We start from the raw sequence: 19,113 nt of genomic DNA, 5'->3' as shown, positions 1-19,113 counted from the left end.
TTCTCAATTGATTTTAACCCCTGAGAAAACATCTGGCAGAGTCTGGAGGTATTTCTGGTTGTTACAACTGGAGGCAGGGGGGTGCCTACTGGCCTCTACAGAAAGAGGTAAGGAAAATGAAAACATTTTACAATGCACAGGACAAGGTTATCCCCCGACAAAGAATTATCTGGCTCAAAATGCCAATATTGGTGTGGTGGATAAACTCTAGAATTTGATTCTTTAGAGTATGACTACAATAAAGCCTCTTCAAAGGGAATTTCAAAGGATACTTACCTTATCAAATACAAAGCTGAGTATTTTCATTTTTTTTTGTATAATTATATATAACATGATTCTTGGGAGTGCCAACTCTTTCTTGCTCCATTCTAATCACTTTATATTACATCTAGTCTTTTTTCATTTGAACTTATTTGGCTTTATTAGGCTAAAGCAGATTATCTAAATCACAGTTTCACTAAAAGGAAATTCTATTTTTATTACATGTGCTGAATAACAAACCTTGCATTCTCTTTGTTTTCATCTTAACTTTTGAAACACAGCAAATATGTTTTCAGCTTATAATACCACTTAAATGACTGGAGGGTTGAAGAAAAAAGCCATACATTTTGACCAAACAGTGTATCTGGTGCCAAATATACAAAAATTTAATTCCAACAAATACAATGTGAGAACAACACATATATTGTAATCTGATTAGGAGGCATATTATTATAACAATTTCATGTTCTCTACTATAAAAGAGGAAAAATATCCCTACAAATAGTATATCTATACCCAAAAAATGACAAAAAAAAAATTGGAGAATGAGTGACAGACTAGTATCTATTCACAATAGAAAACCAATGTTCTCACTAATAACATATCCTGTCAATAAGGCAAAAATAGTTTCTGCCTCAAAATTAACATTTTCATTTAGTACCAATAGCAAGAAAAAGAGACAATAAAATTGGTTAAATAAGAAGGTTTCTCCACAAATATGGTTAAGTGACTACAGATTTGTATATATTTTAATTATCATTCTCTTTACCTTCTTGCATCATTGTTGCTTAAACTTAAATTATAGACACATTGTCATGAGAAGGAATATATTTTATAGTGGGGATTGACAGTTCTAAATAAACAAAATAGACCTTTCAAAACAGCTTTTCATCATAACATTACCTGTAATAACAAAAATACTAGAAAACCCTCATGTCATCAGGAGGAGAAAGGTTATACAAACTATGGTACGACCATTAAAAAGCACACTTTTAATGGGAAAAGTGGAAGGTCTCTATGTGCTGCAACTAAGTGCTCTCTTAAATATGTTAAGTTTTAAATTTAAAAAGTAAGAGAAAAGTATGCACTTTGTGTAAGAAAAGGAAGAAAACAAAGAGCAATACATGTATTTATTTACATTAAAAAAATAACAGAAGAATAAATCTAATACATATGTGCTGGGGTTGTAACTCGGTGGAAGAGTGCTTGCCTAGCATTCATGAAGCCCTGAGTTCAACCCTCAGTACCACCAAAGCCAACAAAACAAAACAAACAACAACAAAAAAAAACTAATACAATTAATTATCTGTACAGGACAGGAAGAAGAAAAAGAAAGGAGAAGTTGAGAAAGGGAAAAGAACATAGACAGTGACTAGACCTCCTATACACTGTTTTATAGCTTTGACTTTGAAACCATGGAAATGTATGCAGAACTTAAAGTTAAATCAAAAAGAAAAACCAAACACAGATACAAGTTCTTGAATTAATAATTTTCTATATACTGATGCAAAAAGATACTGGGTACTCAACTAAGGATGTGAGAAGCAAAGGAATAATTTAAAATTATACACGGCAGAAATGAGCTTTTATCCTTAAGATAGGCCACAGTCAGGTTAATAAGGCAAGTTTTTCTTTCAGCCATATGTTCCCCTAAAGGGCTGTAAAGATGTAAACACTGTGGTTCTTTTGTCCTCCTTTAATTTTGCTAAATGCCAATAAATCAAGGGCATCATTCTGTTTTTATAATTGTTCAAATGACGTTTTATTTTGGTTTTTTTTGTTTGTCTGTTTTACAGAAAGTGTGGGGGGAGTGATACCTTAAAAACTGTTCATGTTAACAGGAGACTGTAATACTTAGTGCCAATTTCTTCTCCTCAAAAAAAAAAATTCTCTAGTATTTATTTAGAGATAAAAATCACTATTTTGCATACCCTTTCCATCTCTGTATGTTCTTTATTAGAAACTGAAAGAGCAACCCTGTTATCCTACCAAAGTTTCTCTGTGCAGAAAGTACTTTGCCTTGGTAAAGAAGGGTAGTATATTTTTCCTTTTCAAAAATAAGACACAGTCCAAACTCATTATTCAAGGACAAAACCTGGATTTAGTAAATATGTTGTAAATCACGAGTAAACATAATAAGTAATAGGATATTTAACAAAAGATGAACAGATACCATTAGACCTCCTTCACTTTAGAAAAATTAGACCTTAACTGGGATGAACATGAAAAGTAGTAGCTGAGTGGGAAAAGAGACAATAGACAAGGAGCAAAGAGAAAACAATCTGGAAAACTGAGACCACCACAAGAAATACCTGTATATAACGAGGATTCTTTCAATTCCATCAATGTGTCTTTCCAATTACTGTACCAAGGAACACTAGCTTTAATTGACCGATCTGATGAAGAAAATATGGCACTGTTAAGCTAGGCTTGTGAGGTAAATATCTAACATCTATTTATTTCTTAAACAGAATGGATGAAGAGTATGCTGACTTACATTAAGTAAAAATCAGAAGCATACTCGGGACATACAATTAACACCTTATTAAAATAGATTAAATTCCTTTTAATAACCTCCAAAGAGCATTATTCTGTATATGGAATTTTATTCAAATGACTCAAATACTGTATCATATTTCATTCCCAGTTTTCAAAGCCACAAAAATAAATCCGTGGGCTGGGTTTGTGGCTCAGTAGTAGAGGGCATGTGCTTAGTATGCTCAGGATGCTAGGTTCAATCCCCAGTATAAAATAAATACATAAATAAAGCTGAAAGAAGGTGCCATAAAGTATCAGGGAAAAAGCAAAAAGAATAGTTTCCTTTTGCTACTTATCCTCAACACTTGGAATTCTTTTAAAAATCTTCCTAAAGAGTTCAGCTATAATAGTGCCTCCACCTGCTTTTAAAGGCAAATAATACTCAATCATCCTTTGTGTAGAGATGTTGGCAGGACCCTGAGAATGCAGATAACATAATTAGATAAAATAATTTCTCACAATCAAATAATGACTACATTCTTCCTATCAACTACTAACCTACTTTATAAACTACTAAAAGAAACAAGCCCCCTTGTACACAGATAGCCAGATGACTGGTTTGAGAATCCTTCCCTGGAGAAACTAAATGGCCCCAAGGAAAAGAGCTATAAATAATAAAAACTGGGCAATGCTCAAGCTTATTCCCAGCCTCATCACCCAATAAGAAGTCCACTAACTGACAAAGCTTTTCTTATGCCCAGTCAGGGTTTTAATGTTTCAATTTGAAATAGAAAATAACACTAAGGGGTTTTACTAAATGTTTGAGGAAAGTCTCCAAAATGAAAGAGATCAAAACAAACTTGAAAAACAAGAGTAAGAGAACGGAAAAAAATAGGAAAAAAATTAATAAAAAAAATTTATTAACATCCTCAGGGTTAAGATACCAAGAATAAGATGGCACAAAAAAAGAAAAATTCAGAAAATAGATGTTAAAAAAAAAAAAAGATAAGACCCTTAAAGAAGTTCTACAGTCAACTAACAGTGGTTCCAGAAAGAGCAGCACAAAACAACCAGGAAGCAAGCAATGAAGAATTTCTAAGAGCACAATTTCTTTAGACTAAAGAGTGTAAATAGCCAGACTGCCAAAAGGAGTGGGCTCAAAGTAAAAGTGAAGGACGAGTCATAACAGGCCCAACATGGAATTTCAAAACGGCAGGGATGATAAATTTCTAAAATCTTCTAAAAGTTGAAGGGATAGAGAGAATATGTATCATAATAGTTCTAGCTTCTTAAGAGCAAAACTAGAAACTAGAAAAAAAGAGAATGAATTCTGAGGGAAAAGATTTCTAACTACTATTGTATACATTCAAACAATAAACTATATGAAATAAAAATATTTTCTCAGATATTCAATTCTCAATTTTTTGGGGGGCGGGGGCGGGGGGCAGAGCACTGGGGATTGAACTCAGCGGCTCTCAACTACTGAGCCATATTCCCAGCCCTATTTTGTATTTTATTTAGAGACATGGTCTCACTGAGTAGCTTAGTTCCTCACTTTGCTAAGGCTAATTTTGAATTCACAATCCTCCTGTCTCAGCCTCCCAAACCACTGGGATAACAGTTGTGCATCACCATGCCTGGCTTCAAAATTTTTAACTGTCTTAAAAATTTGCCTTTCTTTTGGAGGAGTTATTGGAGACATCCCCTTCGCCAAATCAATGAAATGCACACAAAGGTATGAATGAAATACAGTGATGTAAAAAGGGAAAGAAATCCCCAGGATGACAGCTATGGAGTGAGCCTTGGAGAATAAACAGTCCCAGAGAGAGCAGAGCAGTGTTTATCAACTTTTTTTTCATTATCTTTCCCCAATGAGTGATTTTCAATGTTTTTCCTAATCACTCCCTCTCCCCAACTTTTTTTTTTTTTTTGCAGTGCTAAAGATCCAAACCAGGCTTCAATATGTTAAGCTCATGCTTTACCACTAAGCTACATCCCAGTCCCTACCTGCCAATATACTTTTTTTTTTTTTTTTAAACATTACTTGAGATTGACCTAGGGACTTACAAATTATCAGGCAGGCAAGCGCTCTACCACTGAGCTTTATCCCCAGCACTTTTTCTTCAGTTTTCAGACAGGGTCTCAATAAATTACCCAGATTGGCTTCAAACTTGCATTCCTCCTTCCTCAGTCCCCTGAGTAGCTGGCATTACATGTTGTACCACCAAACCCAGCCCCAAAAATTTTTTAAAAATACATGGAACATAAGCCTTTGAAGAACCAAAACTATTATAATATCCAAAAATTTCTGTCCCCTCCAAAAAGCAAGTTTCAGTTCACTTGTAGATAATATCATCCTTACTAAAAACATATGAAATAGGAAGACTTCTGCAAGGAAAATAAACTGATTATTTTACAAATTAATCAAATTTTAAAATTCTCCTGAGGAATTTTGAGAGACCACAGAGAATATTAAGCAGAAATCATGGAAACTGTATATGAAACATGAAGAAAAAAGGAAGAGAAGTGATAAAGCTAAGAACTCCTTAAACATAATTAGAAGTTAATAAATAAAATTTAAAATTAAGACATAGACAACACTATAAAAATATTACTTAGAACATGTAATACTAGAGCAAAACACTAAGGGAAATTGTATGGCAGACAGAGAAAACAGAGCATTGCTATTTTTTCCATATAGGTCTTTTTAGCATTATGCCTATGTGTATACATCATTTTGACAAACATGTTTTAAAAGAAAAGAGGAGAGGGGCTTTGGAGGTCAGGGAAATATTTATATTATAAAATTGATACTTTTATTTTTAATATATGATAGGTAATAACTGTGTCCCCTTAGCACTTTAGCATATCAGATATTCCATATCTGTATTTACAACATATTGTTACTATAATGTATTATCAAATAGATGTATTATGATTACTGATTGTCTCCCAACTAGATTAAGAACTGATAAAACATGTCATATCTCTCAATGTAAAAAAAAGCATCTCTATATCACAATGTAAAGCATAAAGCAGGAAATCAATAAATATTTACTGAATGAATAACAAATATGTTAAGACCCCATAAAATGGAATCACCAGATTAAAGGTCTGAGAAAGGTCTAAAGAAACAATTAGTGAAACTTTTGTTTTCAAAGATTGAAATAAAGTCTAGAAACACTAAGTGATTTATTCAAGTCATCTAACTAACTAAGGAGATTGTAGTATAAAAACTTAAAAGTCACTTTAGCATTTGTTTCATTATCATTCACACTACAAACTATGGCAGACAAAATTCAAACTTCACGACTTTCCTCTGGGAAATATTCAAGTTTCCACATCATGTTGAAAACATTGTTTAGGTGGGCCTAGTGGCCCACTTACACACTTGTAATCCCAGCTATTCCAGAGGCTGAGGAGAGGAGAATCACAAATTTAAGGCGACTTGGGCAATTTAGTGCGATCCTATCTCAAAATAAAAATTGAAAAGAGCTAGTGTGTAGCTCAGTGGTAGAGCAACACTGGGTTCAATACTCAAAAGCACAAAAAATAAAATAAATTAATTGCTGGGCATTTATCAAATATGTACCCTAAAATTCAGATTTTTTTTGACTAGTAAAGATAATCATAATATTCTAAATCAAACTGAATCTCTCTCAGTAGTACAGTGTGGCCTTTCCATGTACAAGGCGGTGAGTCTATCCCCCCACACCAAAATTAAGAAAATTAAATTACCAAATTAACCTAAGCTACTGAAATTAAAACTAATGGCAAAGAAAGAAGAAATTATAGGACATTTAAACAAATTAATTTTACAAATATTGCTAACCATGCAAACACAACTAACTTTGTGACCTAAAACATGCTACTTAAATTCTCTACAGGTGCAGAAAAATTTTTAATATGTTATTAGGAGACATTTAAGCATTAGATAAATCATATTGGCCTAAAAAGATTATTTTATAAGGTTGTTGAAAGATTGTAACTAGGTGATGTACTTCTGATCCTTTTCCTCTAAAAACCTGTCCCATCCTCTTTCAGTAAACTTAAGACTTTAATAATGGAAAAGAATCACATTAAATGCAGCTAATTTATTATACAAATCAATATATTATTTCACTTATCAGTCTTGTTATGAAAAAGTTTACCATTTAAATCAGATTAAGAAGCATTCACAAAAGATTATGCATTTGTGCATATTTTATAAACATTTCCTCCACTTATCACCAAACAAGATTAAAATAACAACATTTTTATTTAATTATAATATTACTCTGTCACCAAAAAAATGTTATCTACTGTTTTTCATTGATTAAATATTTATTAAATACATGTTCTGGGTATTAGGTACCAGAATAAAATAAAGAGCCAAAATTCCTGGGATTATTTCTAAATATTGTCCTATAGGACCAGGCTCCAGCATTTCATATACTTAAATATTTACTGAATGATCTTCAATGATTTCATAGAATTACTTTTTCTAACAAAAGTAATTTTCATTTAAAAAATAATAATAAACCTTATTACATACCGCTGATGTTAAGGTCATAATCTCCTGCTGTAATCACATTAGCTACTAATCCTTCTGCAGGCTGACTGCCAGAAACAACATCATTCAAAAGCTTCCGAATGGCTCCAGGCTGAGGTGGTTGGGTAATAATGTTGCTCACTGCTATCTTCAAATTTTTAATTATGTGAAGCTGATTATTAGGATCTCTCATATGAACTTTAAAAGAGAGGAAAAAAACGCGAAATTAATTCTATAATGCACAATAAATCAAAATTGGTTTAATGGCTTTCAATCAAAAAGCCTACTCAAATCAAAAACTAGGAATGCCAAGTGGAACACTTTCAGAAATACAAGTGGTTTACAATATTCCCTTCCATATCAAAAGAGCTAGATAGACAGTCTATTAACCACAAGATTACTTCCTCTCACATTATGCTGCTGCTCATAATTTCCCTACAGTAGGTACTTTCCTTTCTTCTATATTTAGAGTTGCTGGAAACTAACCACCATCCATTCAAATCTCTAATTTGACCTCACCCTAAGAATGGTCCAGGCAGAGTAAGGTCTATGGTGGTCTCTATGTCTCATTGCAAATTGCAGTACAGGTAAATCAATAAAAGGAAGTTAAATGCTGTAAATGAACTTCGCTATTCTTTTCCTAGTCTTCCGTCTTCATTTTAATTTACTATCATAAAAATCAGTGCCCAGCCTGATGAGGTGCTTCATGCCTATAATTCCAGTGACTCGGGAGGGAAGCTGGACAACTTAGCAAGACCCTGCCTCAAAATAAAAACAGAAAAGGTTGCAAATGTAGCTCAGTGGTAAAGTGCCTCTGGATTCAATCTCCAGTATCAAAACAAAAACAAAAAAATCAATTCTTACTGTGGCATAAAAGATTGATAGTAAGGGAGACTGGGCATGTACAGTAACAGGTATATGTGGGAACTCTACTTCCTGCACAATTGAACTGTAACCCTAAAACTGGTAGAAAAAATAAAACATCTCCTGTGGCTGAGGATACAGCTCAGTTGGTAGAATGTTCACCTTACATGACAAATGCAGCTAACTTATTATACAAATCAATATATTATTTCACTTATCAGTCTTGTTATGAAAAAGTTTACCATTTAAATCAGATTAAGAAGCACTCATAAAAGATTATGCATTTGTGCATATTTTATAACATTTTTTTTTTTGCTGGTTCAATCCCCAGCAAAAAATAAATAAATAAATAAAGCATCTTCTTTAAAATAATCAACACTGAAATTCCTTCGCTCACTCCAGTACCTCCACTCTGATACATCCTTGCTTCAGTCTCTAAGATTTATAAACAGTGGTTCAGAGTTGCAGGACAAGAAATAGATTCTGAAATGATTGTAGCAACACAGTACCCAAAGTACACAGTTGAAAAATATAAGCATATCTTTTTCACATAATCAAACAAGATGGTTATAGTTTCCAGAGTAATATTAGGAGCAGTCCATTATAAAGATTAAAGAACTAGCTTGTGGAGTCACACCTTAATTTAAATCCCAACACATCACTTATTATCTAGATTATACTGAAAACTTCCTTAACTTTTCTGTGTTTCAATTTCCTCATCTGTTACATGTGATTACTATCTACTTCAAGGGGTTATTTTAAGGATTTATTTCAGAAAGTAAGTGTAAAGCACTGAGCACCATGCCTAGTGACTAGTGACAAAAGCATATAAACAGCAGGAGGTCCATCATCATCTATTCTGACTGCATCATGGATTATCCTATACGAAGAGACAATTTAGCAAGACCTGCTTCAAAATAAAAATAAAAAGGGTTGCAGATGTAGCTCAGCAGTACAACTGGGATAACTGGTTTAGTGTACCTACCCACACAAAAATATTTTCTTTTTCTTCAGTGGAAAATGCTTTATACCAAACAAGCTTTTTAAAGGTCAGACTTACCTATACTTCAAGTCTTTATAAATATCCTATGATCTCTCCACTGATTTCTAAAAATTTTTAGTCAAAAACAAGACTAAAAATTTTAAAATACTAAATAAGTCATGAATATGCACTTATATTATAAATATATGTACACACACGTATACACACAAATCCATTCAGAGTGGTTACCTATGGTTATGGAAGGATGAAATGAGACCAATGTGATGCAGAAAGGGGACTTCACCCTCATCTGTAATGACATTTGCTTTCCTTTTAAAGGAAAAGTAAAGATAAAAAGCAAATATGACAGAGGGTTAATATTTATTAAATGGAGAGCTGGATGCTTCTTGAATTCTCTACACTCTTCTGTAATTGTTATGTTTCCTAGTTTAAATAAACACATACATGCCTCTCTCCCTAATTAAACTTCCCAGCTGGTCTAATTATGTAACAGAAACCAATCAACCCTAAGAGTACTGTGATACACTTCTGATATCTTTAGAAACATACTGAAAAAGTATTTTCCTTAAATTTGGACCATAATTATCAAACAACCTAAGTAGCCATGTATGTATTAAACCTTCCTTTGGGGGATACGGATGTAGCTCTACAGTGGAATACTTGCCTAGCACTCCACTGGTATAAAAAATGTCTTCTTTAAAATAATCAGTGCCCAAATCCCTTTTCTCACTCCAGTACCTCCACCCTGCTATAGTCCTTGCTTCAGTCTATGAGATTTATAAACATTGGTTCAGAATTGTTCAATTTAGTTGTATTCTTAAACTCAATCCCCTATACCATCAATGCACACACACGCGCACGCGCACACACACACACACACACACACACACACACATACACACACACACACACAGAAGTTGACTTGAATTTTACTGAGTTTGATACTTGAAAACCTTGGAGATTAATTACCTAGTTACAACAACATGGTAGTTAAGATGAAATGTTCCTAACAATATTTGAGAAAACAAGAGGCACAGAGTATCTTGCAAAGATTATTTCCTACTTTAATCGCCAGTTTTGCTAGTTCATACAGAAACTACTCAAGGTTTATGAAAAAAAATTCATTCCAATCTTTTTCATTCTTTAAATAAGTCTAATCAATTTTGAAATAATAACACCTATCAAAAATGAAAGCCAGGGGCTGGGGTTATAGCTCAGTGGTACATGCTCACCCACCATGCATGAGGCGCTGGGTTCAATCCTCAGCACCACATAAAAATAAAGATATTTGTCCACCTAAAACTAAAAAATAAATATTAAAAAAAAATGAAAGCCATATATTTCAAAAGCTAGAGTTTAAGTGAAGGTTTCTTAAAACTATTTATAAACTTTCTAAATGATATGTTGAACCACTGCTTAGAATTATCAAAGAACTATTGGTAAGCAAAAACAACAAGGCTTGGCTAATTAATATTAACATTACCACTCTTCAAAACAAATGGCCAGTAGAGAGTCTTCAAAAAATGTTAAGGGGATATGCAGCTCAGTGGTGGAATGCATACACAAGGCCCTGAGCTTGATCCTTAACACCACAGGTGGGGAAAAAAGGTATTACGATCACAACATGTGTGCTGATCGAGTTTATCAGTAAGTCTCCAACATTTAATATAAAAAAACAGCTGGGTACAGTGGCGCATACCTCTAGGCTGAAGTAGGAGGATCATGAGTTCAAAGCCAGTCTCAGCAACTTAGCAAGGCACTAAACAACTCAGAGACCCTATCTCTAAATACAAAAAAAGAGCTGGGGATGTGGCTCAGTGGTTGAGTGCCCCTGGGTTTAATTCCCAGTACCAAAAAACAAAAACAAAACAAAAAAAAAACTTTTTAAAAAGAACCACTTTTTTTATATTTTTATTTGTAGTTGGACATAAGACACAATACCAATACCTTTATTTATTTTTATGTGGTGTTGACAATACCTGATGTTGGCATTCAAAGCAAATTTTTACCATAAGTAACAGCATACCTGCAGGCCAGCAATGAAATCTAGTCGTCTTTTTTTTTTTAACATTCCTTTCTCTTTGTAAGAAAGTATTAACTTATTATAGATATATTCTTAAATAATATTGCTGAAGTGATATTTTCATGCCTTACTGCCTAAACAAAAGCTATCTTTGAGGAATAAAAGGTAACATAAAAGGTGCCTGTTCCAATTGTTAAAAATGCCAAAACATGCTGGGAGTGGTGGTGCATGCCTGTAATCCCAGTGGCACAGTTAGACTGGAAGATCAAAAGTTCAAAGCCAGCCTAGCAACTCAGTGAAACCCTGTCTCTAAATAAAAAATATAAAATAGGGCTGGGGATGTGGATCAGTGGTTGAGCACCCCTGAGTTCACTCCCTATTCCCCCCCCACCAAAAAAAAATCCCAAAACATATTTACCAGAAAAAAAACTAAACCACAGAAAAATTAAATCCTTTTCACCAAATTTCTAATGCCACCACCATAGTCCATATCTTAATCATGTTAAATGTTAAAATTTATATCAACTCTTATCATCCTTGTAAACCACACCACTCATTTACCTCCCAAAATTTCACTGCCTTGCCTCACATTTACCATTAGATATGAAATCTAAAAATCCTCTTCCTAGAATCAAAGGTCCTCCTTATCTTGGCATTCTGCCTTACTACCCCCAACAGAAACAGTTTCCCCACTGTTCCTCAACCACTCAATCATAATTTATACCTTTTGCCCCCCAAAATCCTCTCCCCAATAGGGAATGACTACCCTTTGCTATCCACCACCTCTCCAACTATCATTAACATATACTTCATTATGTTCACTCCCTAAATCTTTTCAGTCTGTAAAACCATAAGTGTACTGATACTGAATATCACTGCATGGTTAATACAGAAGGCACCTGTGGCTTACTGAGCCCTTGAAATATTTCTACACCAAGTAGAAATTTAAGTGTAAAACATGCCAAGTTTCAAAGATCTAGCAATAAAAATGAATGTAAAATATCCTATTAATATCTCACACTGTCTATTGAAATGGTAAAGTAAGACTTAAATAAGATATACTATTTAAACTAATCTCACCTGGCTGGGGTGTAGCTAAAGTGGCAGAGACGTTGTTCAGTATTCAAGAAACCTTGCATTCAATCACCAACACAAACATACATACATACATACACACACACACACACACACACACAAAAAAAAAAAAAAACCCTCACCATTTCTCTTTCAGTTGTTTAATTTAGTTACTAAAACATTTTAATTATATTCATGACTCATATTATCTTAGGGGAACTGGTGCTAGGGATCAAAGTCAGTGCCTCTTGCATGCCAGGTAAGTGCTCTCTACCAGTGAGCTACATCCCCAGTCCGTGGGATTATATTTCTATTGGACAGGACTGTACTTCAATATAAATAAGTAATTCTCGACATTGACAGGAGATGTGATGATTGGAAACACAATGTCTTGAGTTACGCTGCATATTTTTTAAATCTTCCCCAAATATAAGACTGTGGAGAAGACCACTGTGCCTTAATGTCCTCAAATTTTAAATGGCAATAATAATGAAGGATTCAATGAATATTAAGAGAGAAAAGCCACAAAACCAGGTATCAGGTATGAGCATTATTGTTTTTATTAACAACATAGGAGAGAGTACACACATCAAAGTCAAACTGACACTCGTGTGTTTTTTAAGAATTTGTAAAAATGTAGGGCATTTTGTTGTTCTTGTTGACCTAGTTCAACATCAGAGGAGATGAGACTAATGGCTAAGGTAGAAAAGGAAGAAAATCCAAGAGTTTCCAAACTTTGAGGCTTTTGTATTGTTTCTTTCTTTCTTTTTTGAGACAGGTCCCTCTTTAAATACAGAGCAAAATTGGAGCTATCATTATGAGGAACACCTGTACCATGTAAATACATGAAATTTATGGTGAAGCACTGTTTTGGGTGGAGAAGTCACCCTAACCAAATCAACATCAGTCATTCACTTGACAAAAGGTTTATTATAGAACCCTTCATTTATATAAACCTTAACAAAGAACTTGTACTTTTTGCAATGTTCTGTTTGCAAGACACTGGTTTAAACCACACTTATTACCCGATCAAATAAAATTATGAATGTTTTAACCAGTATCTTTCGCCTTAATGAAGAATCTAAAGCTAGAGAAAATAGATAACTCCTCAATGAAAACACATGTTTCTATGATTAAACGGCTATTGGAAAACCAAAACTTAGGACTTTTCTATTGCTACAAATCTAAATAACTTCAAATATCTAAATGAATCACGAGTGTCCCTAACTTCCTCATGTTTCAGGCAAAAAGTTGTTACAAGTTTTATTATTCATATAACACATTTGTTTTCTCGAGAGGTTATACTATATACTTAATATTTAAATGTTCAAAGAAAAAAAAATAGCTAATCAGAAGTTTAGACAGATAAGCCTCAACGTTAGATAATAATCAAAATAACTTTGAAAACTCCAGTTCAACACTCAGGGGAGGATGACAAATCTTCCTTGTTCTTTACACCTTGACGACTTAATAGGCAACATCTTGCTAAACTGCTGCCTTGCAAATGTGTCTGATTCCTTCCCTACAGCCCGGGCGAACAGTCCCAGTGCCCTTCTTGAAACTCAGGTTTTCGTTTAATATTAATTACTTAACGACGCGGCTTGTTAGAGGAAGCAAATGCCTAGAAAAGCTGGAGGTTAGGAGCACTCTGTCTTGACAATCTCATGCATGGCCCCTCCTCCTGCCGCCACCCGGGGCACCGCGGGACCACAGCCCCAGCCACCACTCTACCGGCTCCGGAACATAAACACCGCCCTTCTCTCCCCTACCCGCCCCCAACTTCCTTCTCCCAGAGAAACAGGGAGGACACCACATACCCTCGGAAGTGAGGCGAGAAAAAGGCTTAAGCAGCTCCGCGAAGCTGAGATGATTGAGACGAGTAAGCCGCTCTGCTTCGTCGCTGCACAGCGCGGCGACACAAGGAACGAAGGAGTCCGGGATTAGCTCCTGCACTGACTGTACGCACTGGGCCATAGCCGCGGCAGACGCAGCGGTGGCGCCCGCCCTCCGGCCCACCCTCAGAGCAGATCCTCTGGCTGCAGCAGCTACCGCCGCCGCCCGCCGGCCTGCCCGGCCGGGCGGGGCCCCACACTGGAGCCTGGAGACAAGTAGAAGGAACAGACGACGCCTCCTCTGCTCTCAGGGCAAACACCACAGAGCCCCTCCCAATCACTGGCGCCCCTCAGCGCTCTCCCCGGCGTCCTCACATTCCACCCTGATAGGTGGAGATTCCAACAATCGCCACTCAGTCCTCCCGACAGCAAAACCTTGGTCACTGCCCGACCGGAACCGCCATGTTGAGGCCGAACCCTGACCCGCCGGCAGTACTACTCCCGGCAGTCCCTGCGGTCGCCCCTCACGTGACTGTCAAAGAAGGAGGTAGGGGCGGGGAAAAGAGATGAGGTAAAGGAACTGAGAAGCGACGGAGGCCGGTAGGGAAGTTGAACCGGAAGTGGTGTGATGGACGAGTCTTAGTGGGCGGGGCTACGAGCGAAAAGGGCGGAGCCGGGCGGGGCAGGTACGCGGCTTTAGGAGGTGTTCTTAGCGCTAGTATTTGACAGAGCCCAGCCAGGTGTTGCAGGCAAGCTATCAAGTTCTCTCCCTAATTAGGTGCAGTCACAGTGATGAAGACCCCGGCTCACCTTCTCAGGCTTGTCCTCTTTGACTTCTCAAAGGACTGCAGTAAGCAACTGATGTGCCCTTCGCGCTGCCTCCTGCCCTCTCGCTTTGCCAGAGGGTGCGCTGCCCGCGGGGTGCTTGAGGAGTTTGCCTGGTGCTGCTCAGGACAGACTGTGTATCCTTTGAACACAACCATACTTATAGAAATGGACTGCCACGTATGTGGCCCCAGCCACGGAACAGAAAATGTGCTTGCAATTAACACAAGTGTAAGGGAAAACTCCTGAACTACTTACTGCATTTTTGTGAATCTCTGGAAAAGGGTGTGTCTGCAAGCGGCGGAGTTTTTCTTCTTCAGCCTCTTCCTTTCGCTTCTGTTAGTTTGTTTACTTCATAGTGGTGGAAGTGCAGGAAACCAGTGTTTTCTGTGTAGAATCCTGAACTGGTTTCCATTCTTAATTTTCATTTTCATAGTGTTCCCATAAATGAAGTGAGGCTTCCCGAACATTAGTATCTTAAATTGCCCTACTTTTGGACACTCAGGTTTTTACTATGGCAAAATTTTATGATACATGAAGGATTTTTTTCTATAAATTGAGAATCGGGAAGTAGGAAAGGACAATAGATTAAAATTACATGAGAACTTGGCCAGAGATCAATTTAGAATAAGAAAACCACTTGCAAGTTAAGATCTAAAAATTCATTTCCTTATAATTACCTGTACCTGTACAATTTAGAAAGTCTTATATACACATAATCCCTTTTGAATGTATCTAATTTCAATCCCTTGCATTTTATAATGTGAGAATCTTCTACAACTGAGAGACAAGTTATGATACAGTTTTATAACAGAACTCCTACATGCAAATATATTGCTTTCTGTAATACTCAATGAAAAAAAAAAAGTTAAGGGGGCTGGGGTTGGGACTCAGCAGAAGAGCTCTTGCCTAGCATGTGCAAGGGATCCGCAGCACCACATAAAAAAAAAGAAAGAAAGAAAGAAAGAAAAGTTAAAAGGATAGGGTATAACTCAGTGGTAGAGCACTCTCCTAGCATGCACAAGGCTCAGGATTCCATCCATAGCACTAAAAGAAGAAAAGCAGTTTTATTAGCTATTTTTTTTTAATTAATTAAAAAGACAATTTCCTGGCGCTGGGGATGTGGCTCAAGCGGTAGCAGGTCGCCTGGTGTGCGTGTGGCCCGGGTTGGACCCTCAGCACCACATACAAACAAAAGATGTTGTGTCCACCGAAAACTAAAAAATAAATATTAAAAGTTCTCTCTCTTTCTCTTTCTCTCTCTCTCTCTCAAAAAAAAATTGTTTTTTGTTTTTTGTTTTTTTTAAAGACAATTTCCTTTTATGCAGAAGATAGAACTAGCTGTGTTGGACTCTTTTCTTTTTTTATTTTTTATTTGTTCTTTTTTTTTTTTTAAAGAGAGAGTGAGAGAGGAGAGAGAGAGAGAGAGAGAGAGAGAATTTTTTTTTTTAATATTTATTTTTTAGTTCTCGGCGGACACAACATCTTTGTTGGTATGTGGTGCTGAGGATCGAACCCGGCCCTATTTGTTCTTTTTAGTTATACATGACACTAGAATATATTTTGACTTATAATACATACATGGAGTATAACTTCCCATTCTTGTGGTTGTACATGATATGGAGTTACACTGGCAGTGTATTCATATATGAACCTAGGAAACTTACACTGGATTCATTCTGCTGTCTTTCCCATTCCCATCCCTCTCTCCCCCCCAATCCAGTGAACCTCCACTACCCCACACACACACCTAATGTGAGTCAACATCCACATATTAGAGAGAACATTCCGCCTTTGGTGTTTTGGAATTGGCTAACTGTCACTTAGCATGACAGTTTCCAGTTTCATCCATTCACTGGCAAATGCTATAATTTCATTCTTCTTTATGGCTGAGTAACATTCCATTGTGTATATGTACCACATTTTCTTGTTGAAGGACACCTAGATCGGTTCCATAGCTTAGCTATTGAGTTGCTGTAAACATTGATGTGGCTGCATCACTGTAGTATACTGATTTTAAGTCCTTTGGGTATTTGCTGAGGAGTGGGATAACTGGATCCAGAGCCTCTCTAAAAGAAAACATTTCAAGTTTTCTGAGCCATCTCCATACTGCTTTCCAGAGTGGTTGCACCAATTTGCAGTCCCACCAGCAATGAATGAATGTACCTTCTTCCCCACATCCTCACCAACATTTATTTGTATTCTTGTTAATTGCCATTTTGACTGGAGTGAGATGAAATCTCAATGTAGTTTTAATTTGTATTTCTCTAATTACTTGTGATGTTGAACATTTTTTATATATTTATTGACTGATCATATTTCTAGCATGCTATTCATTCCCTTGCCCATTTATTGATTGGGTTATTTCCAAAACAAGGTTTCAAAAGGCATCTTTGTGTTGAAGCTTCCCTTCAACAAAGAGTTTGCTTCTTGTGTGATTGTTTAAGTGAAATCTGCTCCCTCAAAGAGAGATAGGAAGATAATTCTTTTGGGCCTTGCACTCCTGATGTTTAGCGCGGCTTAAACACCACCTTAAACCTGCAAATTTATGAGGTGGACAAGGCTCATATTCCACAGGAGTTCTCTTACTTGGGGTATCGCTCATAGACAGGTGCACACCCACAGGTACATGCACACCTGTCTCTGTAATTCCAGAGACACTGGGAGTGTTTTCCTGCCTGAATATTTTCCTCCTTTACCTGCTGACTAATGTCTGACCTTTGGCCAATACCCACCTGGCCAACACCTACCCGCCTAACTTAAGGCTTGCAGCTTTTGTTTTGGTGTGGTGCGGGGGAGAATCAGCAGGAAACAAGGCTGTTACTGTGATCCAGCTTTTGTCCCAGTGAAGATGACATCCAGAGCCTCTCTAAAAGAAAGAGTTGATAGAGGGAATGTCTATATGATTTGGGGAAGGGGGTGCCCACCAGGAGTGACAAACTGGAGGAAGCTGAAGGTGTCCCCAGAAATGTCCACGTGACCTGTATGCTCAGATGTCTGCTTGTGACAGCTCACTTCTTGGATTGCAATGGTAACTAGAGTATCATCTCTCATGCATTTTAGAAGTAAAAGAGATTTGTGCTTTTCATTCTCATTCAGGGGATATCTTTATTTTGTAAAGAATGGCAGAGTTGCTTCTAAAGTTGATCATCTTAATAGTGATAGTCATTTGTTTCTTATTTCTTTTCCAACAACAAAATTCCAGTAGATCCTTCCCTCACTTTTGATAGAAGGAACAACAACTGCCTGGAGGGCTGTTAACCATTCCAGAGTCTCTGGTGTGTAAGTGTTAGCCTCGCAGGTCCTCGCTGGCCATATGGGGCTCAAATGCAGGGGTGCTGGGCTGATGTTGTGCATGTTGTGTTGAACTCTAGGAAAAGGACTTTCAAGGATAATTTAGCCTATGTGGATTTTTGAGATACATTTCACAAACCATAAAATTCACCCTTTGAAGTGCACAATCAGTACTACTAATTCCAGAACATTTCATCATTTCCAAAAGAATCCTGGCACTACCAGTTATTCCATCCTCCCATACCTCCAATCTCTGGCAATACCAATCTATTTTCTGTCTCTATAATTTCCCTATTCTGGACATTTCATATAAATGAAAGCATACAATATGAAGCCTATTGTGTCTGACTTCTTAGGTTTCATAAAATGTTTCCAACGTGCATTCATGTAGCAGAAATCATCCCTTTTCATTGTGGAGCCTAAATAAGTTTTGTCAATAGACTGACTTTGCAATCTAATATCACATCCATACACCTGGTGTGTTTCCATTGAGTAATTTCACCGGCCCTGGGTTCAATCCCTAGCACAGGGGAAGGGGATGGGAGATGGAAGGGACATAACAACAACAACTTGCTTGGTTTCTGGTTTAAAAAAAAACTTCACTGTAAGAATCTATTAAAATCTATAATCCTAGTATATCCTGGTCTCTTTTATTGTTTTTAACTTTTGGCAGGTACTGTTTGAACTGTGTATACCCCTGAAAACAGATATTTACAGTGGTAACAGTGGCAAACCTTTTGTCAAGATGCTTTCAACATCAAAACAAATTAAACTTATACTAATTTAAGCAAAGTAGGGAATGTTATGACTCATGTAACTTTGAATAAAAGTGGACTAAAGCTCTCAGGAAAAAGAGAAAAGCTGTAAGAATATGGGCTTTAGGAAACAAAACCCAGGACTCATCATCTGTGGACGCTATCTCTCATCT

At 36.5% G+C, this 19,113-nt stretch overlaps 1 protein-coding gene and 1 long non-coding RNA gene across 9 annotated transcripts in view; one reads left to right on the top strand and one right to left on the bottom strand.

Annotated features, from left to right (window-relative positions):
• Trappc8 (trafficking protein particle complex subunit 8) overlaps positions 1–14,602 on the bottom strand; it is a 92,241-nt gene extending 77,639 nt beyond the window's left edge. For 4 of the 8 annotated variants that reach the window (XM_021734656.3, XM_021734658.3, XM_013363840.4 and 1 more), the window contains exons 1-3: positions 14,052–14,602; positions 7,274–7,468; positions 2,574–2,657 (exon numbers count right to left, since the gene is read on the bottom strand). In XM_021734656.3, coding sequence (XP_021590331.1) covers positions 2,574–2,657; positions 7,274–7,468; positions 14,052–14,208 — 436 coding nt within the window. In that variant the 5' untranslated portion in view covers positions 14,209–14,602. Of the gene's footprint in view, positions 1–2,573; positions 2,658–7,273; positions 7,469–14,051 lie in introns of those variants that run through there. The other 4 variants (XM_005337456.5, XM_005337457.5, XM_021734659.3 and 1 more) reach the window with 3 other exon arrangements.
• On the top strand, positions 14,488–18,823 carry LOC144369827 (uncharacterized). Its single transcript, XR_013429614.1, has 2 exons — positions 14,488–14,613; positions 14,845–18,823. It is a non-coding gene; the product is annotated as an uncharacterized LOC144369827 (long non-coding RNA).
• The last annotated feature ends 290 nt before the right edge of the window (positions 18,824–19,113 follow it).

This window comes from Ictidomys tridecemlineatus, chromosome 13 (assembly GCF_052094955.1).
Source record: "Ictidomys tridecemlineatus isolate mIctTri1 chromosome 13, mIctTri1.hap1, whole genome shotgun sequence".
Taxonomy (NCBI): domain Eukaryota; kingdom Metazoa; phylum Chordata; class Mammalia; order Rodentia; family Sciuridae; genus Ictidomys; species Ictidomys tridecemlineatus.
The sequence above is the reverse complement of the archived record's forward strand: the minus strand, read 5'-3'. Positions and strand labels throughout refer to the sequence as shown.